General features: G+C 33.0%; 5 protein-coding genes across 6 annotated transcripts; 3 read left to right on the top strand and 2 right to left on the bottom strand.

Moving 5' to 3' along the window:
• Window positions 1–1119: 1119 nt before the first annotated feature.
• Window positions 1120–4697, top strand: LOC110825970 (Chaperone DnaJ-domain superfamily protein). Its single transcript, XM_022056527.2, has 5 exons — window positions 1120–1477; window positions 1566–1643; window positions 1756–1831; window positions 4069–4142; window positions 4268–4697. Exons 1-5 carry the CDS (start codon window positions 1373–1375, stop codon window positions 4337–4339), a joined length of 405 nt encoding a protein of 134 aa, XP_021912219.1. The 5' UTR covers window positions 1120–1372; the 3' UTR covers window positions 4340–4697.
• Window positions 4698–4987: 290 nt separating this feature from the next.
• LOC110825973 (Pentatricopeptide repeat (PPR) superfamily protein) lies at window positions 4988–7341 on the bottom strand. The gene is made up of 2 exons (XM_022056530.2): window positions 7203–7341; window positions 4988–6620 (listed from the first exon to the last, which is right to left on the bottom strand). Exon 2 carries the CDS (start codon window positions 6558–6560, stop codon window positions 5034–5036), a length of 1527 nt encoding a protein of 508 aa, XP_021912222.1. The 5' UTR covers window positions 6561–6620; window positions 7203–7341; the 3' UTR covers window positions 4988–5033.
• Window positions 7342–7738: 397 nt separating this feature from the next.
• Window positions 7739–10267, top strand: LOC110825974 (14-3-3-like protein B). Its single transcript, XM_022056532.2, has 4 exons — window positions 7739–8315; window positions 8738–8860; window positions 9789–9905; window positions 9997–10267. The coding sequence occupies exons 1-4, from the start codon at window positions 7818–7820 to the stop codon at window positions 10015–10017; spliced, it is 759 nt and encodes a 252-aa protein (XP_021912224.1). The 5' UTR covers window positions 7739–7817; the 3' UTR covers window positions 10018–10267.
• A 1532-nt stretch (window positions 10268–11799) lies between these two features.
• On the bottom strand, window positions 11800–14204 carry CUTA (Nitrogen regulatory PII-like, alpha/beta). Of its 2 annotated transcripts, XM_022056533.2 has the most exons (6): window positions 13925–14201; window positions 13712–13824; window positions 13231–13293; window positions 12678–12709; window positions 12417–12511; window positions 11800–12123 (listed from the first exon to the last, which is right to left on the bottom strand). In XM_022056533.2, exons 1-6 carry the CDS (start codon window positions 14110–14112, stop codon window positions 12042–12044), a joined length of 573 nt encoding a protein of 190 aa, XP_021912225.1. In that variant the 5' UTR covers window positions 14113–14201; the 3' UTR covers window positions 11800–12041. The 2 variants fall into 2 exon arrangements, with proteins under 2 accessions (XP_021912225.1, XP_088077747.1); XM_088221621.1 differs by lacking the exon at window positions 11800–12123 and having other exon boundaries at window positions 12413–12511; window positions 13925–14204.
• A 6542-nt stretch (window positions 14205–20746) lies between these two features.
• Window positions 20747–23906, top strand: LOC110825979 (cyclin-D4-2-like). Its single transcript, XM_022056537.2, has 6 exons — window positions 20747–21471; window positions 21911–21997; window positions 22098–22196; window positions 22307–22511; window positions 22816–22943; window positions 23045–23906. Exons 1-6 carry the CDS (start codon window positions 21166–21168, stop codon window positions 23264–23266), a joined length of 1047 nt encoding a protein of 348 aa, XP_021912229.1. The 5' UTR covers window positions 20747–21165; the 3' UTR covers window positions 23267–23906.
• The last annotated feature ends 3584 nt before the right edge of the window (window positions 23907–27490 follow it).

The raw sequence follows: 27490 nt of genomic DNA on the forward strand, positions 1-27490 counted from the left end.
TCAAAACTGGATCCTCTCATTTTCTCTTGTTTTTATGGTTTATTTAACTTACTTGTTTTTCATATATTTTTTTCAAAGTTTAGTAGGTTATTTTTAATTAAATATATGTATAGATTCAGAGCACTCAAATTTTTTTTAATTAATTGATAAAAGGTAAACTTTCAATAAATTATAATTTTTTAATTTTGTAAATTTTTATGAATATTTTGTCAATATTAAACCGACTAAAATTTGATGAGTGAATATTATCTACATCTAATTAATACTTTTTATCTTCAACTTACTTTTATGTACCGCTCACATAGATTGTTGACATCATTCGGTGTGTATGACTTTAATTTTTAAAAACAAATTATATTTTATGGATGGATCTCTTCATATATTTAATAAAAGCGATAATTTAAATAATTTAAAATTAGTTTAAAAAGTTAAACATTAATTAAAGTAAAATATAATGTATTTAATAATAAATATAAAATAATAATACTAATATAATTATTTATGACCTAACATTTATGTTTCAAATAGTTAAACTATGATTATTATCTTAAATATTTTTTATTTGAATATTATAAATTTAAGCTACATTAAAGATTAATTTTATTTTCCTTAAAATAATTGAAACTATCCAATACAACATATGATATATGTCACTTAACAATTTTTATATACTCAGTTAACAAATCTTAGTGTCAAAAACTTAAATTAGTCCAACAAATTCAGATAAACTATATACAAACATCAAATATTTTGAATCATAATTTTTAAATTAGTGATTTTCCTATGTTAATTAAAAAAATTTAAATTAATAATACTTAAATTTATTAAATTATTAGCTCTAAACATATTGATTATACACCAAGCATTAATATATAACATATTACCATATCAAATCATAAAAATCTCACATGCTTTATATTAGTTCGACATACTCGCATAATTTTATATTTATTATTCGTACATTTACATAAACATTTTAACACAATAAATTCATACGGATAAATCTAGTAATTGTATAGTAAAATACGTAACATGTGAGTTTGAATTATGTTATATGCAAATAATTTCGAAATTTACATAATGCTTTGATTTATAAAGGAGCTACGACTATGCTTTGTCGACATTTCATACATACAGCAAACGACGTTCATTGCCACTAAAAACGGCAGTGCGCGGCACGCCGATACACACACGTACAGGACCACCGCCTGTCCCTCTCAGCACCAGATTTTATCAAAACGCTCTACGCAGCATCGCCAGTCACCACCATCATCAGCCCAACACTGACCTTCAGAACTGACGCCCTCGACGCCGTTTTCAATATCGTTTACGCTTCTGTTACTCGAGACGGAGAGGGCCAAAGCGAAAGACCATGATGTGGGACGAGTGGGACGACGCTCAGCCCGAAGAAACCCAATCGCCAGACCAGGACTCCTATCTCAATTTCGATTTTCTTTCTCTTCTCTCAAAACCCAAGGTATTCGTGTTTCCCTTCCAAGGAAAACTTAATAGTGGTGTTAGGGTTTTAAGTTAACGATGGTGAATCTGTGGTTCGAAAAATGTAGGATTACTATAAAATTTTGGAAGTGGATTATGATGCTACTGATGATGCAATTCGCTCCAATTATATACGTCTTGCACTGGTTTGTTAATTTTCTTTTCTTATTCACTTTGTTTTGGGTTTTAATTTATTTCCTATTTGAATCCAACATAAACGCCTGTTCGCTTAATTGGTTTTGGTTTTCCTATGTGCAGAAATGGCATCCGGATAAGCACAAAGACGGGGATAGCTCCACTTCTAGATTTCAAGAGATAAACGAGGCTTATCAAGGTCTGTCTGTCTCTCATTTTCTTTTTGAAACGTGAAAATCTTTGACCAGTTTAGTTTTAATATGAATTTCATGTTAGCTTATTTGTCATCTAAAAGGATGGTGATGTTTGATCTCAGGACAATTTGGGTCTCTGACTTGTGTATAATAAATACTCTTTAAGAGACATGGTCATAGTGCTAATATAATCTGAAATTCTGTTTGTGCTATGTATCGGTGAACGTACATTTCTGTAATTTTAGGGGCTTGCATTGGTAGTGTAGTATATTGTGTATAATGCAGCAATAAGGTCTTTTTGGCATTAAGGAATACATGTTTTGCTAGCAGAGCCAGCAGCATAGGTGCTAATTGGGGTATTTGATAGTTATTTGGAGAGGTTGTGGATTGTGATCTTAAATTTCTGACGATTAATCTGTTTGATTCTGGTAATGAAGTGTTTGTTTTACCACCTGACCTTTTTTGTCTAGCTTAAATGTTGGTCTTGTTGAAGTTGATCCAGTCTTGAACAGAATAAAAATTGATGATAGTTATTGTTTCAATGAGAAATAATTTCATCTGTTGGCTTGGTGAAATTGGGTTGCAGAGTCTATCAAAAGACAGGTCTGTTTAGCCTTTCATTCCAGTTCATTTTAGTTTCTAGGACTTGAATAAATTTTGTGGCCACCAATTCATTTTCTACCAGTAAAAGTTTCTGACATTCTTCTGCCTCAAACTTCAGTAACTTTCAGGGCCATATGGTTGGTTCGAACCTTTGTCAATGATTTTGCCCAAATATGTGCATATCTGACTTTCGGTGCTGGATTGAGTTGTTGCAAAGCAAGAACTTATCTGATGATATTTTTAGCTGAATATAACTTTCTGGTGGATGGTGGAGGGTGAGGTCATGGATTTGTTCAATCTCCACAAGTGTTTGAGGTGGAAATGCTTGATTTAATGTTGGGGTCATTTACCTTTCTGGATATTTAGCTGACCTTTCTGAATATTTAGCAGATGTAAGATGTACTGTAATTGATGAGATAACTGAGCCTATTTTAGTATTTGCAACTTATATCAGATAGCCCTAACCATGGCTGCCGGTTTAGGGTTATAGTTAGCTGGAACCATTTGGTGCTCATCTTAAATATCAACTTGGGAATATGTGGTGTTAACCGCTGACTTAGTAAATAGTGCGTGTGTTGCAGAATACATCTTGTATTGGTTCTGCTGAGGTTGGAAGATGAGCTGTTAGGACCTTTTTTTTTGGAAATAAAAATGAGCTGTTAGGACTTAAAACAAGATTTATCTAGCTTGTGTTGGTTTTCATCTTTTGAGGCCTCATATAGTTCAAGAATGTGGCATAGTGCATGATGGTGACTGTATTGGAAGGCTGGAAGGTATCTAAGTGGTAGAAACTTAAGTCCCAGTTCAGTCTATCCAATCAATGAATTTTGCAGTGTTACAGGATACATCTGATATAATCGTTTGTATTGAAATAGTACTTTGTTCTAGAGTTCTAATTGTAGGCGTATTGTTTTACCCCCCTTCCCCTCCCCCACCAAAAACCACACACATACATGGAGAGACAGAATTATCTTGAATTAAGTACTCCATAGAAGATGTTATCCATGTCAGTCCAAGATGTTACCTCTTGCTGCCATGTCTTGGATCAAAATCACTTTATGATGTGATGTGAATACTGTCTAATACATATTTCAGCTTGTGGTCGCATATCTTCTCTGGTGCTATCTGATTGGTATAATTCTTAAAGCTAAGGCCTAGAAGGATAAAGGAATCACTGAAGAGTGACGATGAGTGCTTCCATTAGTAGATTTTGTTACATCCTTTGTTTAACCATTTGTTCACTGTAAAATTATAGTAGGTTCAACCTTCCTAAAAGTGAATTTGTTGAACATATCTTTATATTTATATATAAACATTTTCTTATTGCTTTTGAGCAAGGTTTTGCCATTTTTATTTGTTCCCCCTTGTACATAAAGTAAAAATCTTTTCAAATCCACCAAGATATTTTTCTCAATTACATAGCCGTTGTCTCATCCGTCTTCTCTTCTTTGCTTTTGACACAAACGAGCTTTCTTTGATTGTATAATCATGCTCGTGGTTTTTGAGTTCTTCTATTAGGCCGGGGCTTCTCAAGTGCAAGTTCTACCTAGACTTCCTTTATTCACATCATCAATCTATCAGAGAGCATCATACATCTTCTTTTATCTAACAGTTGGTCGTTGAATTTTTATTTGAGCAGTTTTGAGTGATCCTGTCCAAAGGCGAGAATATGACAAGAAGGGGATGCTGCATTTTTATGACTATAATATCATTGTAAGATTCCTTTGCTTTAGTGTTAACATGTGTTTTATACTTCAGTGTTAAAATGTGTTTTTTTTTTTAATGCTTTTTTGCTCTTTACAAGATTGAGATTTCAAATTTTCGTTAATTGGTTGCAGGATTATCTTAACCGATACAAGGGCCTCATATTAACTTGCAATGGCTTGGGAATCAAGCATTCAATTTGGTAAAAGCAGAAGGAGGACAGTTTTTCCTTTATCTTGTACATCTGTCTTGGAGATATTAACCGTGAATATGTACAAAATAAAACAAGAAAATATCCACTCCTTTCTGCAGCTCACGCTTGTCCAATTTGTGCTAGGTAAAAATTGTATGCATCAGTTGTAGAGATCGGAGAGTAGTGGAAAATCTCAAAACTTTTAAGGTTCAACTAAATGCGGGGGTATGTTAAAATGTATTCAATCTCCTATATTAATTAAAATATACGAGTGTGTGTAGTAAAATTGTGAGTAGATGCCTGCTTGATAATGGTTTAGGCAAACAAAACTGTGCTTATAGCTTTCTATGATTTTATTGTTGTTTACTTCATGGTGTGTTGTCTGTCTGAATTACCCCCATAGTAGATTCATAGATTGGAGGATTTTTTCTGAACATGAATCAATTCAATAGTTGCTTTATTGTCATTTTACAAAATGCAACAAATGCAATTAAGAGCCGGGTATGATATAGTAAGAATCTAATTTATGAAAAATAAATTATTTTTAGATAGACTTCAAATATTTTTAATAAAACAAAGTCACCATTGAGCATACAAAATTAAATAAAAATTTGATTTCAACGAACACAAATTAACTCCAAAAGACTCACGGTTAAAAGACTAGACCAAAAAATAACATCCCACATATATTTGGAAGTATAAATTTATTAGGAAAGTAACTCATCTAACAATTCAACCACATACAACAATTTTCTTTCTCTACAAACCATTTCAATCAAAATAGCCCATGAATCAGGCTCTGGTTTAAATCTCATTTCCATCAATCCAAACAATATAGCAGCTGCATCCTCTATCTTCCCAGCTCTAACAAGGCGAACCAGCAAGTCATTTGAAGTTGCAAAATGCGGTAAAAACCCTCTATCAAGCATTAAACCCAGCAGTTCAGTGGCTTTTTCCAGCTCATTCTTTTGGCACAAGAAGTTCATTACAATCCTATAGCTTGCTTTGTTCAGATAAACACCCTCACAAGGTAGTTCCTCAAGCATTTTAAGAGCCTCTTCGAACCTATCCCCTCTGCATAATCCCCCGATGAACACATTAAAAGTTACAGTATCGGCTTTGCAGCCTCTCTCTTTCATTTCTTGAAGCAATTTTGTTGCTTCATCAATTCTCCCAGCTCTGCAGAGGCTATTAAGTAGTATAGTATAACCAACTGTGTCAGGCTTCATACCGAGACTATTCATTTCATCAAACACTTCCTTGGCCTCCTGCAACCTTCCCTCTTTACAAAATCCACTCATCAAGGCTGAGTAGTTGAATATATTTGGACTGGATCCATTCTTCTTCATAAACTCTATAATTTTCTTGGCTCGATCAACTTTCCCTTCACGGCAGAAGCCATTTATCAGAACATTGTAAGTTAAGGCATCAGGTAAGATTTGATCCTCCGAGACCATTTTCTCAAATAGATCAACTGCTTCTTTGAGTCTTCCACTTGAACAAAGGCCATCCATCAGAGTAGAGTAAGTGATCAAATTGGGGTAAGAAATCCTGGATTTCTTCATCTCCTTTACAACTTCAAAGGCAGATTCAAGATCTCCACTTCTACAATGATACTTAACCAAGATGTTGAAAATGCAGGCATTAGGCTTCAATCTGAGATGATCCTTGGAACGCAAGAGAAACTTACAAGCCAAATCAATTTGATTTGATTCAATCAGCAGGTTGAGACAAGTACTAACAGCATTGAGAGAAGGCTTTTGGCGAACAATTGGTTGAATTGCATCAAACATCTCGAGCACTCTTTCATGCAGAGAGGATTTTGCAAAATGCTTCATGAGATTAAGGAAGATACCCTCATGAAATTTGCAAGTTTCATAGGTCATTTGATGGATAATTGCATCAATAGCTTGAAACTTCTTACAACGAGCAAGCTTACTTAGGATCGTTGCATAGGTTGCATTGTTGTGATTAAAACCCTTGTGCTCTGCTACCTTGTTAAATATATCCAAAGCACGTTGCGGGTCTTTCTCACGTTTGATCAAGTTGACAGCTGACTCATGAGAAATATATTTCGGTTTTCTTTGAACTTCCACAAGAGCATTTACAGTTTCTGTTGAGGGATCTGGTTTGCTTAACATTGGTTTTGAAAGATGAATAGGAGAGATCCATGGAAGGGAAGCTGATGGAAAGGAAGAGGAAGAAAAAAAACGTATCCAGAAACTCCCTCTCATAAATTACCTAAAACTTTGCTGCTGGTTTTACTGGGTCTAGTGATTTTAAAGAGATTAAATCTGTCAAAAACAGAACTTAGAACATTATATTGATTATATAGTTAAAGGACATTAAACTAAAACTAGACAATTGAATCAACAGTAAGTCCATACCCAGTTCAAAATTGCTTATTCTATACAATAGTCATGGGAATCCAGTAGATATAAGATAAGCTAGAAATGAGATTGCGTAAATGCTTCAAAATGAAGTTTTAGTTCAATCAAGCAAAAAATAAATGTATAGATTCAGGGTATGTTTGGAAGAAAAACCTACTACTTGAGAATTGATTGGAAACTGGAAACACATTCTAAAATCTACATGGAAGAATACAAGAGCATGAAAGCCTGACCTGACTAACCCCAAACTCTAAAAGTAATCAAGCACCGAAATGTCAGCAACAAAACCTAGTAGAATAATGCAAGAACAGAAAGACACTAAAGGAGAAAACACCAATGCTTAAGGGCAAACAACGGCGAACGGAGAGCAAATTCTACGGGTATCATGAGGTTCAGTCACCGTGTGAGCTGCCGAAAAAGTTTTGAAACTTGAAGGAAAAAAAAAAAGAAAAGGAAGAAAATGGCTTTAGAATATGATAAACTCACCACAATGGAGACGTTATCGATGCAGAGCCACAAGCCTGCATCTTTCCCTAATTGAATTTGCTTGCAGAAACAGGCGAGTAAATGAATAGCAAGCCCACGATTAAACTATAACTCTGGAGCCAAATTATTACTTTCAGAGAAAAGGTTTTGACAGGTGCAGTTAGACGACGACGTGGACGAGTATGTAAACAGTGAAGGAAATTGTAATGGCGTTTTAGTGGAATTGCAGGGATTTTGGTGCAGAATTGGGGGGCAAAGAGGAGAGTGACTGATTACTTTCGGAGAGACGAGGCAGTTACGACGTCGTTTATGTCATCGGTAGAAAACCGAGATAATTGTAAAACGCACCGTTTCGAAAACGTGAGAATAAGATCGTGAGAGCTTTTAGGCCGAAAAGAAGAGATTCTAACAGATAAGCATGAACGACCAAAAATGATTTTTAAAAATTTCAATTATTGGATTAATAGCATCTTATCCCAGGTAAATTACAAAAGTACCCCTACAGCACGAGCATTTTGGTCCTTCAAAGTCACAAAAGGATCTTCCCTTTTTCTTCAACCGAAAAACAAACGCACCGCAGACACGAAGAAAAAACGCTGAGCTCTGATTTTGACGATGGCGACTGGGGTCCCAGACAACCTGACCAGAGACCAATACGTGTACCTGGCTAAGCTATCGGAGCAAGCCGAGCGCTATGAGGAGATGGTCCAGTTCATGCAGAAGCTTGTGGTCGGCTCGACGCCGGCCGGTGAGCTCACCGTTGAGGAGCGGAACCTGCTCTCCGTTGCCTACAAAAACGTGATCGGCTCGCTTCGGGCGGCTTGGCGTATCGTCAGTTCGATCGAACAGAAGGAGGAAGGTAGGAAGAACGATGAACACGTGGTGCTCGTCAAGGAATACAGATCGAAGATCGAGAGCGAGCTCTCCGAGGTATGTGCTAGCATCTTGAGGTTGCTGGACTCGAATCTGGTACCTTCTGCTACAGCGAGTGAATCCAAGGTATTCTACTTGAAGATGAAGGGGGATTACCACAGGTACTTGGCCGAGTTTAAGGTTGGTGATGAAAGGAAAGCCGCCGCTGAGGATACTATGCTTTCTTACAAGGCTGCTCAGGTTCCTTTTTTTTCATTCTTTTCTGTTGCTTAGTGTGTTTTTCTTAACTGGATTTGCATAGTGCTGATTGGCTGTTTAGAAGGGTAGGAAAATTGGGAGGGCAAATTGAAGGTATTGAAACACAAGATCTTGGGTTATTGGCTTAGGAATTTTGATGTCTGGTTGCTTTACGGGAGAGGGCGGGGAAGGAAGTGAAATCGAGGAAATTTAAACACATTTTTGCCTTTTATGGGCAAAGGAACAGAGAATTTGGATATTTTCTTGTCTATCAAATGGAGAATTATTTGGGTTTCAAAGTTATTTTGACGAAGTTAGAGCTATGATTAGGCCAATGGTTTCAAAGAAATTAGGATTCTGGTAAATTTTGAGAAGTTTTAACTATTTGATTTGCTTATTTTTATGGTTGTTTTCATGTGTGGTAGGACATTGCTCTTGCCGATCTCGCATCAACACATCCGATAAGGTTGGGGCTAGCACTAAATTTCTCGGTATTCTACTATGAGATTCTCAATCAGTCTGATAAAGCATGTAGCATGGCCAAGCAGGTATGCTCTGTCCCTGATTTCTTACCCATCCTTTTGTGGGATTAGTTGTTTTCTCGTTTGTTGCTGGAGGCTGGAGCGAACCATCAGTTATATAGTTTCAGTCTTAGATATATTCAGTTGAGGCAATTCTTCTAAGATAGTTTAGGTTAAGCTCAGTTTTGAGACTATCCAGATCCAAGGTTGAAAGTTTCTTTGCTTCTCTTCAATTTTATGAAATTGACTTTGGTCTGAGTTAGCCTCTGTGGACTTTGATAAGAGAATTAAGATGTGGTTTGCAGTTCATTGTCTTCATTTTTGAGTCTTTGACTTTTTACTCGATTGCAGGACTTGGTCAGGAGGAAACTAAAATAAGTTTTCACGGCATTTCTGGAATTTTACCATGGACTCCATTCTCCCAAGTACTATAAAGTAGATGTACACCAGCGGTTGATAATTTGAGAATAAATGTTTGTGACTGTTGATCAGGGAGGAAAGATTTGTTAACATGAAAATATACTCCCCCAGTTTTTCTTTTCTCCCCAATTAATTATTGAGAAGGGACCTCATATCATTCGGGCATGGTAGAATTTCCCTTATGGTTGTTGCTTATTGATCCGTAGTTATACTTGCCAATTCTATAAGAATGAAGTTTAAAGATTATCTTGGCCTGTTGGACAAGGCTATAACTTGCAGTGACTTTAAGAATAAAGTTACGATGTATACTTGCTAATGCTTATAAGAATAAAATTGATGATATTCCACAGAAAATGTGCAAAATTAAATCTTATTAAAGTCATTTCTTGGTATGTTGCTAGAGCCATCCGATTTGCATCCTTTCCCAATTGCATCTATTATGTTTATCAAGGCTATAATAGAAGTTCAGATTTACTTTATTACTGTGTCATGTACCAGAGATGCCTTAACCCACTTTCACTGTACTTCGTGTTAGGCATTTGAAGAAGCTATTGCTGAGCTCGACACCTTGGGAGAAGAATCCTACAAGGACAGCACCCTTATCATGCAACTCTTGAGGGACAACCTCACTCTGTGGACATCTGATGTCCAGGTCAATGCAGAACTTTTCTCTCTCTGAAACATTTTCAGCTTTTGATGTCTGAGTAGAATCTGACATGGGTTTGATATGTGATTTTGTGCAGGACCAATTAGATGAGCCATAGAAGAACCTGTAAGCTTGATCCCGTCCCTATTCTTCTTTTGGAGGAGGTGGGCTTTGAATGTCATTTGTTTTGTGCCGATTAAAAGTGTGTTCATTTAAAAAAAATTTTAAAAAAAGAAAGAATATAGGCATATGGCCATGACGATGACCATGATGTTTTTATATTGAAGACTCAAAACATGTCGTGCAATTTGCTAAATGATTTGAATAGGTAGCATTTTGGAGCCAATATCATCTGGCTACATTTTTAATTGTTCATGTTAGTTTGTGTAATGGCCTTTATTAATTATTTAAAGAGCAATGTCTTTTAGACACAATCTAGACCGATAAGAGAACAAGCAGCTTAAGGAGGCACAAAATCACAGAATTGGCTTTTGAATGCACTGGGATTCCGGAAGTGAAAGTTCTTGTTTGTTCAGATTTAAGTTTTTTTCAATTCCGTCTCCTGATCTTATATAAAATATGAACTTGGTCGCTTACTGTCAGATTATATTTATACTTCTTTTAGCAATAAAAGTATTCTCATGAAATTTTTTACAGAATTTGGATCATTTTGAGAAAATATTCTCATACGGGCTTTAATTTATGTATTTGTAATTTTAATTCCAGAGTACTATCAACAAAAACTGAACCCGGTAATCAAAACAGAGGACCTACCTTCTTATCAATACAAGCTACACTTGTCGACTCTGTCTATAATTATATTATTATAATGGGAAGAAAGGAAAGATGAAGGGGAAAAATAAACAGAGACCCACAGCCAGAGGCCTAGCAGTTGTGAGTCCCAGTTCTCAGTGTCTTGCCCTTCGAAATATATATTATATATATGCACGTACCGTGGTTTTTAGGCTAAAAGTATATTTTTTTTCCAGATATGTTGACTTACTGGTATAAACTTTAAACTTGCTATTGTAGCTTTATCAAATTCACCATTAAACTAACTTATAGACCCTTTAAGATAATTTGAATTGAGGGAACAATAAAAACATATGAATTGGTAAAATCCAGGTAAGAAGGCATATAAGATGTGTTGACTTTTTTAGTTTATGTATCTATGTATATATAATTATGCAATTTTGTGGAATATCTAGAAAACTATATTTATACATTTTGTCTAATTAATTATATAATATGTAACTTATTGGCAGCTCGTTGCGTGGAGATGAGCTGGGTCTTGTCCCTTCTCCATAAATAATAATTGATTTGTAGGCCAAAAAACGTCACTCATTGAAAAATCAATTATAATGTCACATTGTGACTCCAACTATCTAGGCTATGTTGCACTAATTGATTAATATTATTCACATCTTTATTGTTTATAATCATATCTCCCAGTGAACAAAATATACACAAAATAATTTAGAACACGAGCGGAATAGTTTCATTGAAAAATACTCAAAATAATACGAGCAGAATATTATTATTATTATTATCATTTTTTTAATTAACTAACTTATATAATTTTAAAAAAAATGAAAAATGAAAAGTAAGAACTATTTCCTTGGAAGTTAGATTTTTTTATTAAAGGTGTTTGATTTCACTTTTTTTGGAGTTAAATCAGTTTATAAGCAGTGATTTCTTCGAATGCTGCTTATTTTGCTTTTCATACTTCTTGCTAAAATTTCCCTATTAAAATTTACAAAATTCTTAATCCCGTGTATTTTTTTTAATCATTTTATCAAAATTTTAAATTATAAATATTATTTTCCCAAAAACTCCGGATGTTTATAGAGAGCTTATAAATCATCTTACGAACAAAGATGAAGCAAATATAACAACAGACTGCAAATAAGAAAAGCATCTCCCATTAACTTCAATGCAGGTCTATATCTTACAACTTCACCCATCACAGAAAACTCAAAGCAGCTTCTTAATTAAATACTAGATTTCTGTTCCTAATTGACAAATCACAAACATCCCATACTCAGCTTTATTCATGGTAAGAGGAAGCCGTCTGCATGGATAATGAAACAACCAATGCTTGGCCAAAGATACATCGTTTATGCACTAAAGATCCTTGAGAACTCACCCCTTTGTGTTGTTTTTGACCCATTCAAGATACTGGAGACTACCTCCAAGAATTGGCAAGGCTATCACTTCTGGTACGCTGCAAAAAAAAAAAAAAAAAAAGGAAAGGCAAAGGGATTAAACACAAGCAGACCTCATTGCAAGACAATATTATTATTCCCTGATTTCTCCACCCGAAAGTGTGACCCAATATTAGCTTGTGAAAAATGCAGGTTGATTGAACTTTGTCAAGTTGATTGATTACAGTGCTTCGTGCGAGTGATGATAAAGCACTAGACTTACCTAATCGCGTAAATTACCATAACATTTCATAGCTGTAACTTTACTACTCTAGCTTATTGTTTAGAATTGATTCTAGAGCACAACGCTTACTCATATTCATGATTTGCCTTGACATGTTCTGTCAGAGCGTCCAAGAGGGATTGCCTGGTCTTGATTATGAGCAGTTCCTCAGAATCTGTTTGGACCTGCAGCCAAATAACTTTGTGAATCAAGTTGCGAAGAAAATAAAAGAAATTATTTAAATCAGCAAGCAAAGATCGCCTATTAACACCAAAAAAATGGACAAGCAAGGGATTTTATTTTTTACACTGTCAAAATTGTTAGCTTATCTAAGGGATTTAAAATCTGTACCTTTCCTTCCCACTCATATACTGACTCAATGCCTGCATTCAAAATAAGTATAGAGGCAGTCAAAATAGTTTCGAGCAGTTATAGATCATAGCTCTGGGATACTTATGCAAGGTAAAACAAAAACAAAGAAACAGTGATCACATTGGCAATAATGTACTAGCAACTATCACTTTTTGAAGCTGATCTCAAAGTTGAAACACTCTTCATGAAAACAAGCCAGCAACTAAACAAGATATTTTCCCTCAAAAAGCAATTAAAAACATAGAAAGACATTTTTTCAGAAACAACAAGACCACAGAACGCTTTCCCCACCCAACTCATGTTTCTTTCTTTCCTTGAGGACGGATTTATGTAATAACTGCTAGAAAAAAAAATTTCTACCAAGCCCTACAGTCTGAAAACCCTCTTTAACTTTCTAAGTATGATTCTAGCAATGAGTGCTGAAAGGCCAAAATATGTGAGATTTAATCTAAGGAAAGAAACCTCCTCAGGGTTAAAACAGATTAGAAGGGAACACAATACACAGCATGAAGTAGAAGAATGATGGACATGCCTGGCACTATGTTCACACATGCTGCAAGTTTCTCTCTTACTATGCTGTCAGCTAACTTCTTCCCTGCATGAATGTTGCCAGCAATAAAATTAATTATTTTTAAGTCTGCAATTTGAGGCTTCCAAAAAATAAGATTAACTTTTAACAGCATATTACATTTAAACAAAATTAATTATTTCAAGATTTATAATCACATCAGAAAATGATTAATAATGTTGAAAACAATTAACCAGAAATCAATGCGGGAAAAGGGGGCTAAAGTACTAAAAGAACTTTAGTAATAAGCAAATTCCATAATGCTAAATGCAATCCAAGATTCTACAGCTCAGGGATAATTCAGAAGGAAACCAAATTCACAATCCTGATTAAGCCATAAAGCTAGTCAATCGAGAGTCCAATCAAGATTAATCCTCTAATCAAACCCTCGCCAAAAAAATTCCACTTTATAGCTAAAAAAAAGAATAGGTACTCAACACAGTACCTGCTTCTCTATTAGGCACAGTAACGTAAACAACAATGCTCGGGACAGTGTTACTGCTCCCTTCCATTCTGATCGTACCAGTAGTCTTGACCGATGAAGCACCAAATTTTGATCTGAAAACCACAATTCTATTCACATGAACAAGAAAAAAGCTAGAAGCAGTGACTAATCGATCAAATGACGAATTTAACAGGAGAAGAGAGGGTCAGGTACCGTAAGAGAGGAGGGAAGGGGAGAGAGTGAGCAGAACCCGTTTTGGAGGAAGACGAAGAGAGAGAAGGATAGAGATTGGAGAGACCGAAGCTAAGCATGCAAAACGCTCCAACGAGGGGCAAACGTCGTCGTATCGTGGAGGAAGTGACGCAGGCCGATACTCTGCCAAGGAGAGTGGAAGAAGCCATTGTTTTGGTATTAAGCCCTCCTTTTATAGTACGCAAAGAATAGCAGCTTCGCCAAGCTTCTGATATGTGTTTGCTTGATACTCTCTCGTCCTCGAATCAAAGCAAATCCAAATCAACAACTGTAAGCTACTACTGGGCCCTTATGATTTTGCCACGTGTAAATTGAAAAGAGTATTTTGGGCCATCAATTGGGCTTTTAATGTTCACACTTGAGAACCCATATTAAGTCCAACGTATACGGAATCTGTGGGCTCGTATTCGGCCCATTGGGTCCAGTTTTAATACTATATATTTAAATTTTATTTATTTTTGAAGAACTTGGGTTTCCAAGAGAAAGTCTCGCCTGCTGCCGTGGTGACGCCATAAAAGATGGAATGTACATGTATTAATGTCTGGTGAGAGTGAAAAATAATACATTTGTGTATTGCCTGGTTAGATTATCCAACAGGATGATAATATGTATGCAACACTTGCATCTCATTTTTGTTATATTTCCAAAAACCCTTACATACTATATTATTAAAAAATACTTATTATAATTTCATTTTTTATATTTTTTTCCTATCATTATTCAATTATGGTCAATGATATTTTTTTATTTGTAAATTCTTCTAATTTTTAATTAAACAAAGTTAGAATAATTAGATCATAATTGAATACGTTAAAAATTAATTAAAAAATGAGTTTGAATTAATTAATAAAAATAAAAATAAGTTTAATATTATTATTATTAATTTAATTAACTAATTAAAATCACTATTTTAAGCCGATAAAGTAAATATTTAAATATGATATAATTATTTTAATTTTTTTGTTAAAAAATATAAATAATTTGATCGTTCAAAACAGATTAGAAAGTTTTAGAAATTAAATTTTAATAAAAAAATATATTAATTTTTAATAACTTTGTATTACCACAATTATTTTTCAACTAAAGCTCTTTAGATTATTATTTTTTAATATATAAATTTGACATCTACCAGTAAATTGGTAACACGTATATATATATATTATTGGATACGTTGGACAATTGACTCGAGAGGGATGAGAATGCACTAAAATAATGGACTCCAAATCTTAATCAGAGTTTTAAATTTTGTATTTATATATCCAGAAAATAAAATCAAACAGTCTATTGAAGTAAAAAGGCAATGAAAAATTAGTTTTTTTTAATAAACAAAGAAATAATTTATGTTAACACCCCCTCTCTCTCTCTCTCTCTCTCTATATATATATATATATATAGATATATCTTGTATAGTATTTAGCTTATCATGTTGATTTCTCCACAAAGCAGAATAAGAAATCAAATGCCAGGTTGGTTGGCATGCCATTTTCCTGATCACTAGTGCTTTAGACTCTATTTAATATGTACACATGCATCTATATATATAAATGTGTGAATTAATTAAAGACTAGTTCATATTGACTGGTTATAATCATTAATTAAACCTAATTATTACATAATTTAATTAATCAACCACTTAAATTACATGTATAAAGGGACAAGGGTCGCATTTAAAAAGAATAGTTTTGGACCAATAATCAGCAAATTGCTTGCTGTTCACTCCCTTCTCCACAGGCATATGGTCCCGGCCCAGAAGCTCGTGTTGCAGAATCCCAAAGGCATGCACTACCCCATATATATATATATATATATATATATTTATATATGTAGCCAGTTTACCATTTTCATATACATACACGTTGATTCAATTTACTTTTTGTCAAAGATAACCAGAAAATCGAATGCAGATACAAATGATTTTGCCAGCTATATATATATATATATATATACATACTACCATAAATACATACATATATATATATGAATAAAAAAAAAGTAGTTTAATTCTTTTAATTCGTTCTGATTATTTTAATTCAAAAAATTTAATTATCGGAAAATATAATATTTAAATTTTTAATGCAGCAATTATTTATGTTATATATTTAAATTTTCATTATAAGATATCCGGATTACATTGAATTAAAAGAAAAATTAAATTAGAAATCCGCATTTAAAACGACATGGCAACAACACGATGACTATGAATAGACAAAACCGGTGGGCCCCAATTCCTATCCACGTGGAATATTTAATCATAGTATTTTTTACGGTGTGTGTTGTCGAAGAGATATTATGCTTTCTTAGTGGAGACACTGGAGATACGGCGGATGTTCTGGGCGTTTTGACGGCCAACCACGGCGTTGTGGCACTTTAACTCACATGCCTCCACCTGTTTTACAATAAAAAAAAATATAATCCTTAATTAGCAATATATATATATTCATATATACTTTCTATCGGTTTATATATATATATATATGTATTCATATATATATTGAATACATATACATTCACTGTGAATAATCAATTTAAATAATGCTCTAATTTTGCTTTAAAAAAAGAACGAAAAAAAAAAACTCTTGATTACTTTTGAACTACGTAACAAGTGGTGCTAATTTTATATTAAGTTGGTGAATCTCAAGAAAATTTATTTGATTTTAATAATTAGCATTATATATGGAATACATATATGTAGATACATATATAGTTAAAAAAATATATGGTAAATTAAAATATACAAGAATTATATATATATTTTAAATTATTTGTAATTAAAATATACTATACATTATACATATAAAAATTTTGTGCATCTCTGCATCTATGACTATATATTTATACTTATGATCGTATTATATGTTTATAGAGGTTATTTTACGTGAGCAAACATGCATGAATAGAGTATATACACACACATACACATTTTATCAAAGCTCACAAAATCCAGAAAAGAATCTAAAGAGAGAGGTCTGGCAGTCAAATGGCACATGATTAAGTTGGTAATCTATATATATATTCACTCATATGCCTAACATATTTATATATATGTGTGTATATATGCATCCATGGCCTAATCTTTTGCCTTGTAGACATTGAAAGATATAGATAATATTAACTATTTTTAAATCGGGTTTGACGGGTGAAAGAAAAAAAAAAAAAAAGTTGAGAACGATATTTTAGGGTTTTACCGGGTCGGATCTGACATGGACTGGTTTGGAATGAGTCGACTCACTTGTAATGGTGTGTGTGTGTATGTGTATTAACGGGTCGGATCGGGCATGGGTTTGTTTCGAATGGGTCGACTCATTTACCATTGCAAGTGGTAATGGGGTGCGTGTATATATATATATATATATATAAGAAAGTTGGTTTGATAAAATGGAATATTGTTTTGATCAGAACTTAAATCTGACATATGACCAATGAAAGTCTTGGATTGTTAATCGTCTGGTTTAGTTCTGCCAAAAGGAGATGAACAAAAAAAAATTTGAAAAGTAAAAAATTAAAGGGAGAATAATAAATAAAAATTCAAAGCAGAGAGAGGGAAAATTAAAAAGATTATTATTATTATTATTTTATATATATATAAAAAAAAAAAAAAAGGAATCAAGAAAAAAGGGTTAGAAATTTGTGTCCAGAAAAAGTCTCTTTTTAAGGTAAAAACAAATTAATATTTAAGCAACGAGTGGAAGAACCAGTTAAGGATCCAAAGTGAAAATAAGAAATAAACCCTAAAAATTAACTCATATGATCTGTACTCCAGTCTTGGGTTTTTACCGTTGATCGTCTTCTTTGCTGATCGTTATAATAATGATTGTTTGTTCCTTTTTTTTTTTTTTTTTTTTTTTTTTTTTTTTTTCTCTTAAGAACAAATTTTTAACATGTGCTTTGTTATTCACCAAATTACTTATGTATTATATTAGTTTGTTAATTATATATAGATATATAATTTCTATAGTATATATGTGTGTGTATTAATATTACTCAGAGAAAGTAAAACATCGGCTGTACAAATGTTTTCATGGTATAAATTATTTAATTAGTTTCTGAAACTTCTTACAATTTGTTTTATTTATTTATTAAAATTTGACGATTAACATAACTAATTTCTTTCTATTTTCTGATGGTAAAAATTAAAATAATTATATAGTATTTGAATGACTTAAAAATAAGTTCAAAACTAATAATTTGTTGTTATTAATTTTAATTAATTAGTCAAATATAAAAAGTGGTTAACTAAATTATAATAAATATCATCAACCTTGGACACTAATTTGATAATTTACCACAAGATTTATACAAGTTATGCAGTTACACGCGTGCGTAGACGTAATATATGTTTTTGAAGTTAAAGGGAGTTTTGGCGGTAAGGTAAGATGAAAGGAAGAATTAAAGACATAGTCGAGGAGGATCTGAGGAAGGGGGAGGAAGGAGACTCGAAGAATTAATTCACCAACGAAGAGAGACCGGATCATGTTTTCTTGGTCTCTAAAGTTACCTCTCTTGACTTCCAAAATCTCTTTGTGCTTCAACCAAAGTCCTTTTTTTTATAATTTTTTAAACATATATATATATATATATATTCCACACCATTACCAAGATAAAATCATACAAACGTTTTATCAAAGACTTGTTGGGGAGAAGAGTCTCCTTATGATAATATTGAAAACCCATCTTAGAGATTACCATTTAAGTATTTAACACCTAATTAATATTAATTAACATGTGCACTCAACAACCACCAAGTAGATTTAAATCAACATGTCCATTTTGTTGAGATTAATGAATTTGACTAATTAATTTCATTTTAACTAATTTAGTATTAAGTAAATAAAATTAGAGATGTAAAATACCATCGTGATTACTGCTTATAATCCTAATTAACCATAAATAACTAAACCAAACAATTAAGCAGTCATTTGCTGAAGATTATGAGACACGACAGACAATTTGTACTTTTTGATTTTACATTTCATTCTTTTTAAGAAAGAAAGCAAAAGAACATCTCTCTTTTTGGGATTCTTTAGGTCACTAAAAAGACAAGCCTTTTATCTCCAACAACTTTTATTTTATTTTATTTTATTTTTTTTGGGTTGATTTTGAGAATGTCTTCATCTTTAACTTCAACCTCTTTCCCCGGTCACCGGTAAAATGACTTCCGTTCCTATTAAATGTATAATATCCCATATTCATATTAAAATATCAAAAGTTTCTTTACATTAACAAATTAAATTACTAAAATATTGATAAATTTTTATGATTTCAGTATAATTAAAATTAATATTTTAATAAAATAAGTTTAGTGAAGTTTTGATGGATAAATAATATCCTAGTTGTTCATTGTCCTTGTTTTTTCTACCTATTTATGATTGAATTTAATAAAAAAATAATAATACGAACTAAATATAAAACTAAAATGCCCATATATTTTAATAAAAAATTATTATATTATTACAATTCATAATAACAAAAAAAAAATACAAATTTTTAAATTCTATTAAATCAAGTCTTTTTATTTTATTTAACTATCCTTTTATATCATTGATATTTTTATTATTATTAATTAGTATAATAATAAATAATAATTAAAAGAACGAGATGTCGTTGTTGATATATTTAAATAAGTAGAAATGTATAAAATTAATTAATTAATTAATTAAAATTAAATGATTTAAGAAAAAAAAGTTTTTTATATTTATACTCAATTATAATAAATAATAATGTAAAAAATAAAATTTAAAATTTAATAAATTGATGTAAAAGTTAAAACAATTTTACCGAACCAAAAGATTTTATTTTAATTTACGGATACAAAAATAAGCAAGAAATTTAAAAAAAAAAAAAACAAAAAAAACAAAGAAAAATGATAACCGAAAGTGCATATGAAGCGGAAAAATACGTTTGTTTTTATTTGTATATTTTTTATTTTTTATTTTTTAAAAAGTAAATAAGAAAGGCGGAAGACTGAGATAAAGTGGAGACATAATTGTAAATTGAGAGAAACCGATGATTCCCAGTCCAATAGCTGGTAAATATCAGGACACGTGTCAACACGGGAGGAAAAAGACAGAATCGCTGTTCATTGGTCCTTTCAACAAAACCCTTAATTTACATATTTACCCTCCTTTTCAGGTGGAAATTACTTGCCCAGACATGTCATTTTACCATTCCCCCCTTGTCTCGGGAGTACAACTGTAAAAAAACACTTGTTCAATTTTTTTAACTGTCAGTAGATTACATTCCTTACGGTCGGAAATTTACAGCTGTAATAGACATTATATGAACTGTTGGTGAGGAAAACGAAATGTTTATAAAAAAATAATTTTTTGAACTTTAAATATTTTTAATTAGATAAAAATCGAATTTAAAGTTTCTAATTTAGTAGGGACAAAAAAAATATCATCTAAACTAAAAGTCAATTAAAAAATAAAATAAAATAAAATTTTGACAATCATATTACTAATAAACGAAATACGTATTTAAATATATCTAATAGTTGACTAAAATACGAAAATCGTAACTTATAACAAAAACACGAAAATCGTAATTTATTGCAAATACGAAACCGACTTAAAATTTCTCTAATTAGCATTAAAAAGCACCAATTTTGGGTTGGAATATAGCATTTTGGTTGATAATTTTCCTAAACCAAAAACAGGAAGAACATTTATACCAAGCAAAAAGAAAAGCAGAGTATCAATGTACCCAGGGTAGGAATAAATCACAGTTATGCAAAGTAAATAAAATAAAAGTGGAAAAGAAGATTACCCGCACCTTGCACACACGTATTGCACATCAATGGCCGCTTAAGACAATAACCCTTTATTTTTAGATGCACAATCATGTAAAATCCATACTTTGCCCTTCTTCTCTCTCCACCTTTGCCCTAGAAAAAGGCACTTCCTTCCCTTCATAACTCCTCCGCGGCAGTCTTTTCAGCCTCCAAGCTTGCGAGAGAGAGAAGAGAGAGGGAGAGGGACTGATTTACTATATAGTTTTTTTGTTCTTATATTTCAATCTTCCTCTGTTCTTCTTTTTTTTTTTTCTCTTCCGTGAAATCTGTTTATTGATCATATTCTTTTCTATAAATCGATCTGATAAGAACCCATTTGCTATCGGAATATTTATATCTGTGATTTGATTGAATTTGTTGGGTTATAAAACTTGTTTGGAGACTAAATAGAGAGCTCTCGTTTTGTCTGGCAATGGCGCCGAGTTTTGACAGTGCTGTTTCGAGTCTTATCTGCACAGAAGATAACAGCATTTTCGATGATAACGAGAACTATGGGAGTGTAGTGGGGGGGTTTGACGATCGTAGGAGTTATCGAACCCTTTATCATTACCGGGGCTCCGATTGTGACGTCGGGTTGCCGTTGCAGAGTGAGGAGTGTTTGGCTATGATGATTGAGAAGGAAACCCAACATTTGCCTGCTTCTGATTACTTGAAGAAGCTGCGAAATGGGGATTTTGACTTAAACGCTAGAAAAGAGGCTGTTGATTGGATTGGCAAGGTGGGTTATTTCGGTTTCCATTGTTGATTGATCAGAATAAGAAATTCATATATTTTTTTAGTTTCAATACTATTTGATGGGTACTCATAAATTTTGCAGATTTGAATTGGGTTTCTTTTGAATTTGATTAATACGAAACTTTTTCATTGAATTGATTGTGCTCTGTTCCCCCTTTTTGTATTGGTTTTACGAACGGAGTCTTTTGATTTTTGATTGAATTTTCTTTTTGTTTCCATCTTTACATAGCTGTGGACCTAATGTGAAATGGGATTGGTGGGTTCTTTCTTTTCGTGTTGGGTCCAGCCCTTACAAAGAATTAAAATATTTATTCCCCTGTTCTTCTATTTTCTTTGTTTTTCTCTGGGTTAAACCTTGTTTGGAAGTACTTTTATGGGTTGTGATTAGTTGACGATTAAAATGATGGTTTTGATCCAAACAGGTTCATGCCCATTTTGGCTTTGGTCCTCTTTGTGCGTATTTGTCAATAAACTACCTGGATAGATTCCTCTCTGTCTATGAATTACCTGTAAGTTGAGGGCTGAATAAAATTGTTGTTTCTGTTCTTTTTTTTTTTTTTTATATTTATTTAACTCATGAGTACGTTTCAACCGCTTAATGATTTACAGAAGGGCATTGTCTGGATGATGCAATTGTTGGCTGTAGCTTGTTTGTCTCTTGCTGCTAAAATGGAGGAAACTGAGGTTCCTGTATCTCTAGATCTACAGGTTAGCACTTCATTATTAACAAAAACAATTTGTTTGATCCAAACATGCCTTTAATTTTTTAATACTAATTTTTCATGGGTTTGTTTTAATGGGTATTTGGTTGTTTATAGGTGGGTGAATCAAAATTTGTATTTGAAGCCACAACCATACAAAGAATGGAACTTCTTGTGCTAGGCACTTTGAATTGGAGAATGCAAGCTGTTACTCCTTTCTCCTTCTTGGATTATTTTCTTCACAAGATCAATGGTGATCAACCTCAGCTCAATGCCACAACAATGTCGAGATCAATTCAACTCATCTCGAGCTCGATAAAAGGTTCATTACATTCATACACATATGTCACTAACTTCATAACCCTTCCTAATAATCTCAGTGTATGAATCCAAATCCACTCAAATTAAGTTGCGTTAAAAATTGTCCATCCGATTATACAAATTTCGTCTTGATACGAATTGAGTTCATGTCGAAAAACAGAATTTTCTCTCTATTGTTAATAATTTCATAATCAAATTATGTTAGTTGATGATGATAAAATCAAAGGGTAGTACTATGAGAAATGATAAAGACAATGGCGGGAAGTGGGGGACTGATTTTTGGTGGGTGTATTTATTTATGGCAGGGATTGACTTGCTGGAATTCAGGCCTTCTGAGATTGCAGCTGCTGTAGCAATTTCTGCTTTACTGGAGAACCAAACACTAGACTTAGAGAGTGCAATTTCTCATCTTGCTCCTTACATTGTTCAAAAGGTAAAAAAAAAAAAAAAATCACCCAAAAGTTTAAAAAAAAACAAAAAAAGTTTTTACTGGCTGTATTATTTTTACTAATTTTTTTTTAAAAATAATTTCAGGAGAGAATGTTGAAGTGCATGGAATTGATGAAAGACGGGTCTGGGTGTATTAAGGCTGGAATTGGCTCAGTCTCGTCAGTCCCTCAGAGCCCAATTGGCGTCTTGGACGCCGCATGTTTGAGCTGTGACTCAACTCTCGGCTCATGTGCGAATTCCTCACAGACCACCCCACCCACCAAACGAAGAAAGCTAAACAACAGACCTTGTCAAGTGGAGAGATAAAAAATTACATATGCCTGCCTTCCTGCCTTTTTGCTTTGCCGTTTTGTTATATAATAGTAGATTTTTTTGTGTGTTTTATTAGGGGCACCTCCTATAAATTTAGACCCAAATCAGAGAAAAGAGAAGTGGAAGATGGAGAAAGATAATGAGATCCCAAGAGAAAAACCCTACAATAATTGGAGTTAGGAAGGTTACTAGGGTTTGACGTTTTGGATGAGTCGACAAGATATTTTCGGATTAGCTCATGTATATTTCGATATTTTGGACAAGTCGGGGAAGTATGATGGGTCGGCTTGTGCTTATTTTGATATATCTCGATTGAGTTAGATCGGAACTGAAAATTGGGGATTTTTTTTTTTTTTTTTTTTTTTTTTTTTTTTGAGTAAGTTGGGTCATGGTTGAAGGTTGGAGATGGATTTTGATTTTTCATGTTGTTGGCATGAAAAGTAGGAGGGTCACCAGCTGTTAAATATTAGACTTCTTAACAGCTAGAGACAGAAGAAGAAGAAGAAGAAAGAGGGAGAAAAAAGAAAAAAGAAAATGGTTTTTTCTATTTGTTAATTTATTTTTCTGATGAGATAGAGTTTGTTCTATTGAATATTTTAATTTATAAAAGATAGTAAATGCTAGATTTGTTCTACTTCAATTTCCTTTTCTAAAAGAAAATAGTTATTTTAAATAAATTTAAATCACAAAATTAATTCACTCCTGTTTTTTAACATATATATATATACACACACACTTGTTATAATATAGATGACACCCATAACTATATTATTGTAACAAAATCTAATCTACATATATACATATATATATGTATATCACATGTTATTAGATCCCATGTGAGTCCATGTCACCTAATAAAAGCCATACATTGGATTACTTCTGGTTCACCACCATATGCATTATATATTATATTTATATATGTATGTGAGCGTAGACTGATGCCCTAAAAAGATTCAAGTTTCAACTTGAGACTACTTTGGATGCCTAGAAACTGTAAGATCGAAATGCATTGAAGCTAGCCTCTTTTATTTTATTTTATTTTTAAATTTTTTAAAAAAATATTTTAATTAATTGGATGAATCAAAAACTAAATTATATATTATTAAATTTGAGATTAAATTAATGATAAATTATAAGAATATTGTTATCGTTTAACTAAACTTACTCAAATAAAATTTAAAAAAAAATTAAAAAATCAGTCAAATTAATAAGAAATATATTAACTTTACTAATCCCAATTTTATTTTTTAAATTCCTTTATTTATGAGTAATAGTTATTATTCAAATCGATTATAATTATAAGGTCCGTCATAGTGGATATTTTTTTACAAAACTATAAGCTTAAAATCGTATTAAAAATTTTAATTTAAAAAATAATTTAATTGTCTTAAAAAGCATAATAAGATGCTTGAGTTTTTTACCAAGAAAAATATTTGGTTGAGAGTCACAAAATGACAGCTTTTCGCGGGAAAACCACGAGATACGCTGGAAAATCCTGCCATATGTATACAAACTTTGGAATATTTTTTTAAAACAATGTATGGATTTAAATTATGTATTTATATATTTATATTATATTATAATTTGTTATAATTTAAAATAATAAATTAATTATTTGGTGCTTATTAATGTCAGTGTGTGATAATATTTAATAAAGTAAGAATGGGAGTCTTTTTTTTTTAATATATATATATATATATTTGAAAAAAATAATAATTAATATAATTCTGACAAATAAATGAAAACACAAAACAACAGCCTTGAAACTGCAAACCCACCATGCTTTTTCCGCACTTCAGAATTTTGTCAGTTTGAATATGAATAGTTAGTTACTTAGTTCCATTCCAGCTTCATATGCCAGACCTCATTATATAAATACATATATATTATTATATAAATGTATATACAGACACAAAGATACATCCATACGTGCATGTCTTTTGTGTGTGCCATTTATCATTTTGGCCAGCAAAGCTTTGAGTTTAGTTCATTCCGTAATTACACACAATATAATTTAAATGAAGCTACACAAATATTTGAGAAAATGACCAACTTAGTCTCCAGAATTTGATAGTTGTTTACAATTGGTACCTTTTAAGTTTTGGTTTATAATATTTCTTTCCTTACAATTTAGTCTTAATATTTTATATATGTTTTAAAAGTTTAGTGTTTATTTATTTTTTAATTAAAAAATTAGATAGAAGTGTATAGTTTAGATTTTCTTTTTTATATATAAATAAAAGAATTAGGTAAAAAAATTTTATTTGTTGTAAGTGTAACAACCCGTTTTTTTTTTTTTTTTTTTAATGGCACAGTTTAATACAATTTTATGATCAATTACAAAAGTCTCATTCCAAATCAATCACACACATAAAAACCTTTCCGCAATTCATTATTCAAAATCAAGATAAATATGCAATCCTATATATATATCACAGAGTAATACAATCTCATACACTTCCAGCATATATTATCCGTACTACTATTAATTTTTACACACTCCATTCTGCCCACAAAAAGAATCCCTTATCTTGTTGCGCTATATACTAGGCTCGAAAACCAGCAATTCTGATCCCGACTCCATCTCTACCTCATCTATTAATGATAAAAGTGAGTACACATAACTCAATACGGTAAAAATTAAGTTACAAGTACCATATGCAATAACAGAAAATTCAGTATTTTTATATGCACTCTATCTACACAACCTAAGCCATACTTTAGTATCACCCTAGGACTATACAACATTAACTTATCCCAAAAATCTAATTATGGTTACAAGTAGTACATGCAACAACAAAAAACCCAGTATTCCTATATATACCCTATCTATAAAACCTAAGTCTTACTTTAGTACCACCCTGGGACTTAACACAGAATTAACCTATCCCGGTAATTTAGTTATATTGCATGTCAAATGTGACCACCTTTTGAAGTCACTCCATGAGTACAATTGTTCTCACTCGTCACCAATATCGGCAACCAACACTCAACCTTCTATCTCTCGACCCCTAACAGGCCACACACACACACACACAGATACCATTATCTCCCATCACCAATATCAGCGACCCAACCCCTTGCCGGTCGGGGTCTCCCGACCATCACCACTATCGACGATCAACTTACTCTTTCTAGGTAATGACCACCAATATCGGTGTCCCCCAATGCTACCAACTCAAGAACCATACCATCTCGTACTCGCTTCACCATGTTGTCCTGAAGCTCTCCTATACCTTTAACTGGTATACCGAACCTACACACATCTCCCCATAGGACACACACTAACATTTCCTACAAACGCCAGTAATGTTCCCTCGCCAACCACTAAATTTACAGCAGCTCTACCAACCTATATACAACCCACACCCACCTCTATCCCAATACCTTAAACTATGCCTTACTGGCCTCTTTTTTCTTCTCCTAAATTTCCAGCATATACACTCTCCTCCCCTTCTATATCTACCTCTCCCTACAGCCATACCGCACTTCTCCTCTTACACGAACCTCTTCGCACACCGAACTCCTCCTTCTCCCTCCTTCCGCAGCCTACTCTAAGGACCCCATGCACAATCATGAACTCTTCTCTCTCTCACAGACCTCACACACCGCTTTTCTTCTTCTTCTACCTCCCACGACCTATTCAAAGTAGCACAACTCACACTCATACAATCACGAACTCTCATCTCTCTCACAGGACACTCACCCACCTCATTCTTCTTTCTCTCTCCTCCCGCGGCCTCCTTTATGCACCTCGCTTGCACACTCATTTTACACAAAATATCCTCACTCTCTCACGGACCTCTCCCACTCTCCAACATCTTCATTCTCTCTCTTTCCGCAGTCTACTCCGTGAACACCTCCACGATTCCACCTGCCATCCACACTCGCATGTCCCTACATCGTAGTTCTATTGCTCTATATACTAAACAGAACCTAGATTTCTCAACCTAAAATCACTAATTCGAAATCACACCACACCTATACAAGAACTCAAAATTTACCGTACCCCCCATCTACATCTTCCTTCCTCCCGTGGCTCGCACCGTCACGATCCTCCTTCCTGTTCTCTCTCTCTTCTTGTTTCTCTCCAATCCGGCTCCTCTCTCTCTCTCTCTCTCACCTTCTCTTCCCGCCCCTGATCTCTCTCTTCTCTGTTTTCTTTCTTTTTTTACCTCATTCTCTTTTTTTTTCTTTCCCTTCTCCTATTTATACCCC

The sequence above is a fragment of the Carica papaya genome, chromosome 1, assembly GCF_054855325.1.
Source record: "Carica papaya isolate Zhongbai chromosome 1, ASM5485532v1, whole genome shotgun sequence".
Lineage (NCBI taxonomy): Eukaryota > Viridiplantae > Streptophyta > Magnoliopsida > Brassicales > Caricaceae > Carica > Carica papaya.

What these genes read in the sequence shown, in the direction of transcription:
- CUTA (XM_022056533.2), bottom strand. Translation starts at nt 14,112, where the DNA reads ATGGCTTCTTCCACTCTCCTTGGCAGAGTATCGGCCTGCGTCACTTCC. An exon ending in TGTGCCTAATAGAGAAGCAG is followed by an intron (nt 13,294 to 13,711) that starts GTACTGTGTTGA and finishes ACATTCATGCAG; the next exon opens with GGAAGAAGTTAGCTGACAGC. An exon ending in ATGTGTGAACATAGTGCCAG is followed by an intron (nt 12,710 to 13,230) that starts GCATGTCCATCA and finishes TTTTGAATGCAG; the next exon opens with GCATTGAGTCAGTATATGAG.
- LOC110825979 (XM_022056537.2), top strand. Translation starts at nt 21,166, where the DNA reads ATGGCGCCGAGTTTTGACAGTGCTGTTTCGAGTCTTATCTGCACAGAA. An exon ending in CTGTTGATTGGATTGGCAAG is followed by an intron (nt 21,472 to 21,910) that starts GTGGGTTATTTC and finishes TGATCCAAACAG; the next exon opens with GTTCATGCCCATTTTGGCTT. An exon ending in TCTCTGTCTATGAATTACCT is followed by an intron (nt 21,998 to 22,097) that starts GTAAGTTGAGGG and finishes AATGATTTACAG; the next exon opens with AAGGGCATTGTCTGGATGAT.
- LOC110825974 (XM_022056532.2), top strand. Translation starts at nt 7,818, where the DNA reads ATGGCGACTGGGGTCCCAGACAACCTGACCAGAGACCAATACGTGTAC. An exon ending in CATGTAGCATGGCCAAGCAG is followed by an intron (nt 8,861 to 9,788) that starts GTATGCTCTGTC and finishes ACTTCGTGTTAG; the next exon opens with GCATTTGAAGAAGCTATTGC. An exon ending in TGTGGACATCTGATGTCCAG is followed by an intron (nt 9,906 to 9,996) that starts GTCAATGCAGAA and finishes GATTTTGTGCAG; the next exon opens with GACCAATTAGATGAGCCATA.
- LOC110825973 (XM_022056530.2), bottom strand. Translation starts at nt 6,560, where the DNA reads ATGAGAGGGAGTTTCTGGATACGTTTTTTTTCTTCCTCTTCCTTTCCA.
- LOC110825970 (XM_022056527.2), top strand. Translation starts at nt 1,373, where the DNA reads ATGATGTGGGACGAGTGGGACGACGCTCAGCCCGAAGAAACCCAATCG. An exon ending in CTCTTCTCTCAAAACCCAAG is followed by an intron (nt 1,478 to 1,565) that starts GTATTCGTGTTT and finishes CGAAAAATGTAG; the next exon opens with GATTACTATAAAATTTTGGA. An exon ending in GATAAACGAGGCTTATCAAG is followed by an intron (nt 1,832 to 4,068) that starts GTCTGTCTGTCT and finishes TTATTTGAGCAG; the next exon opens with TTTTGAGTGATCCTGTCCAA.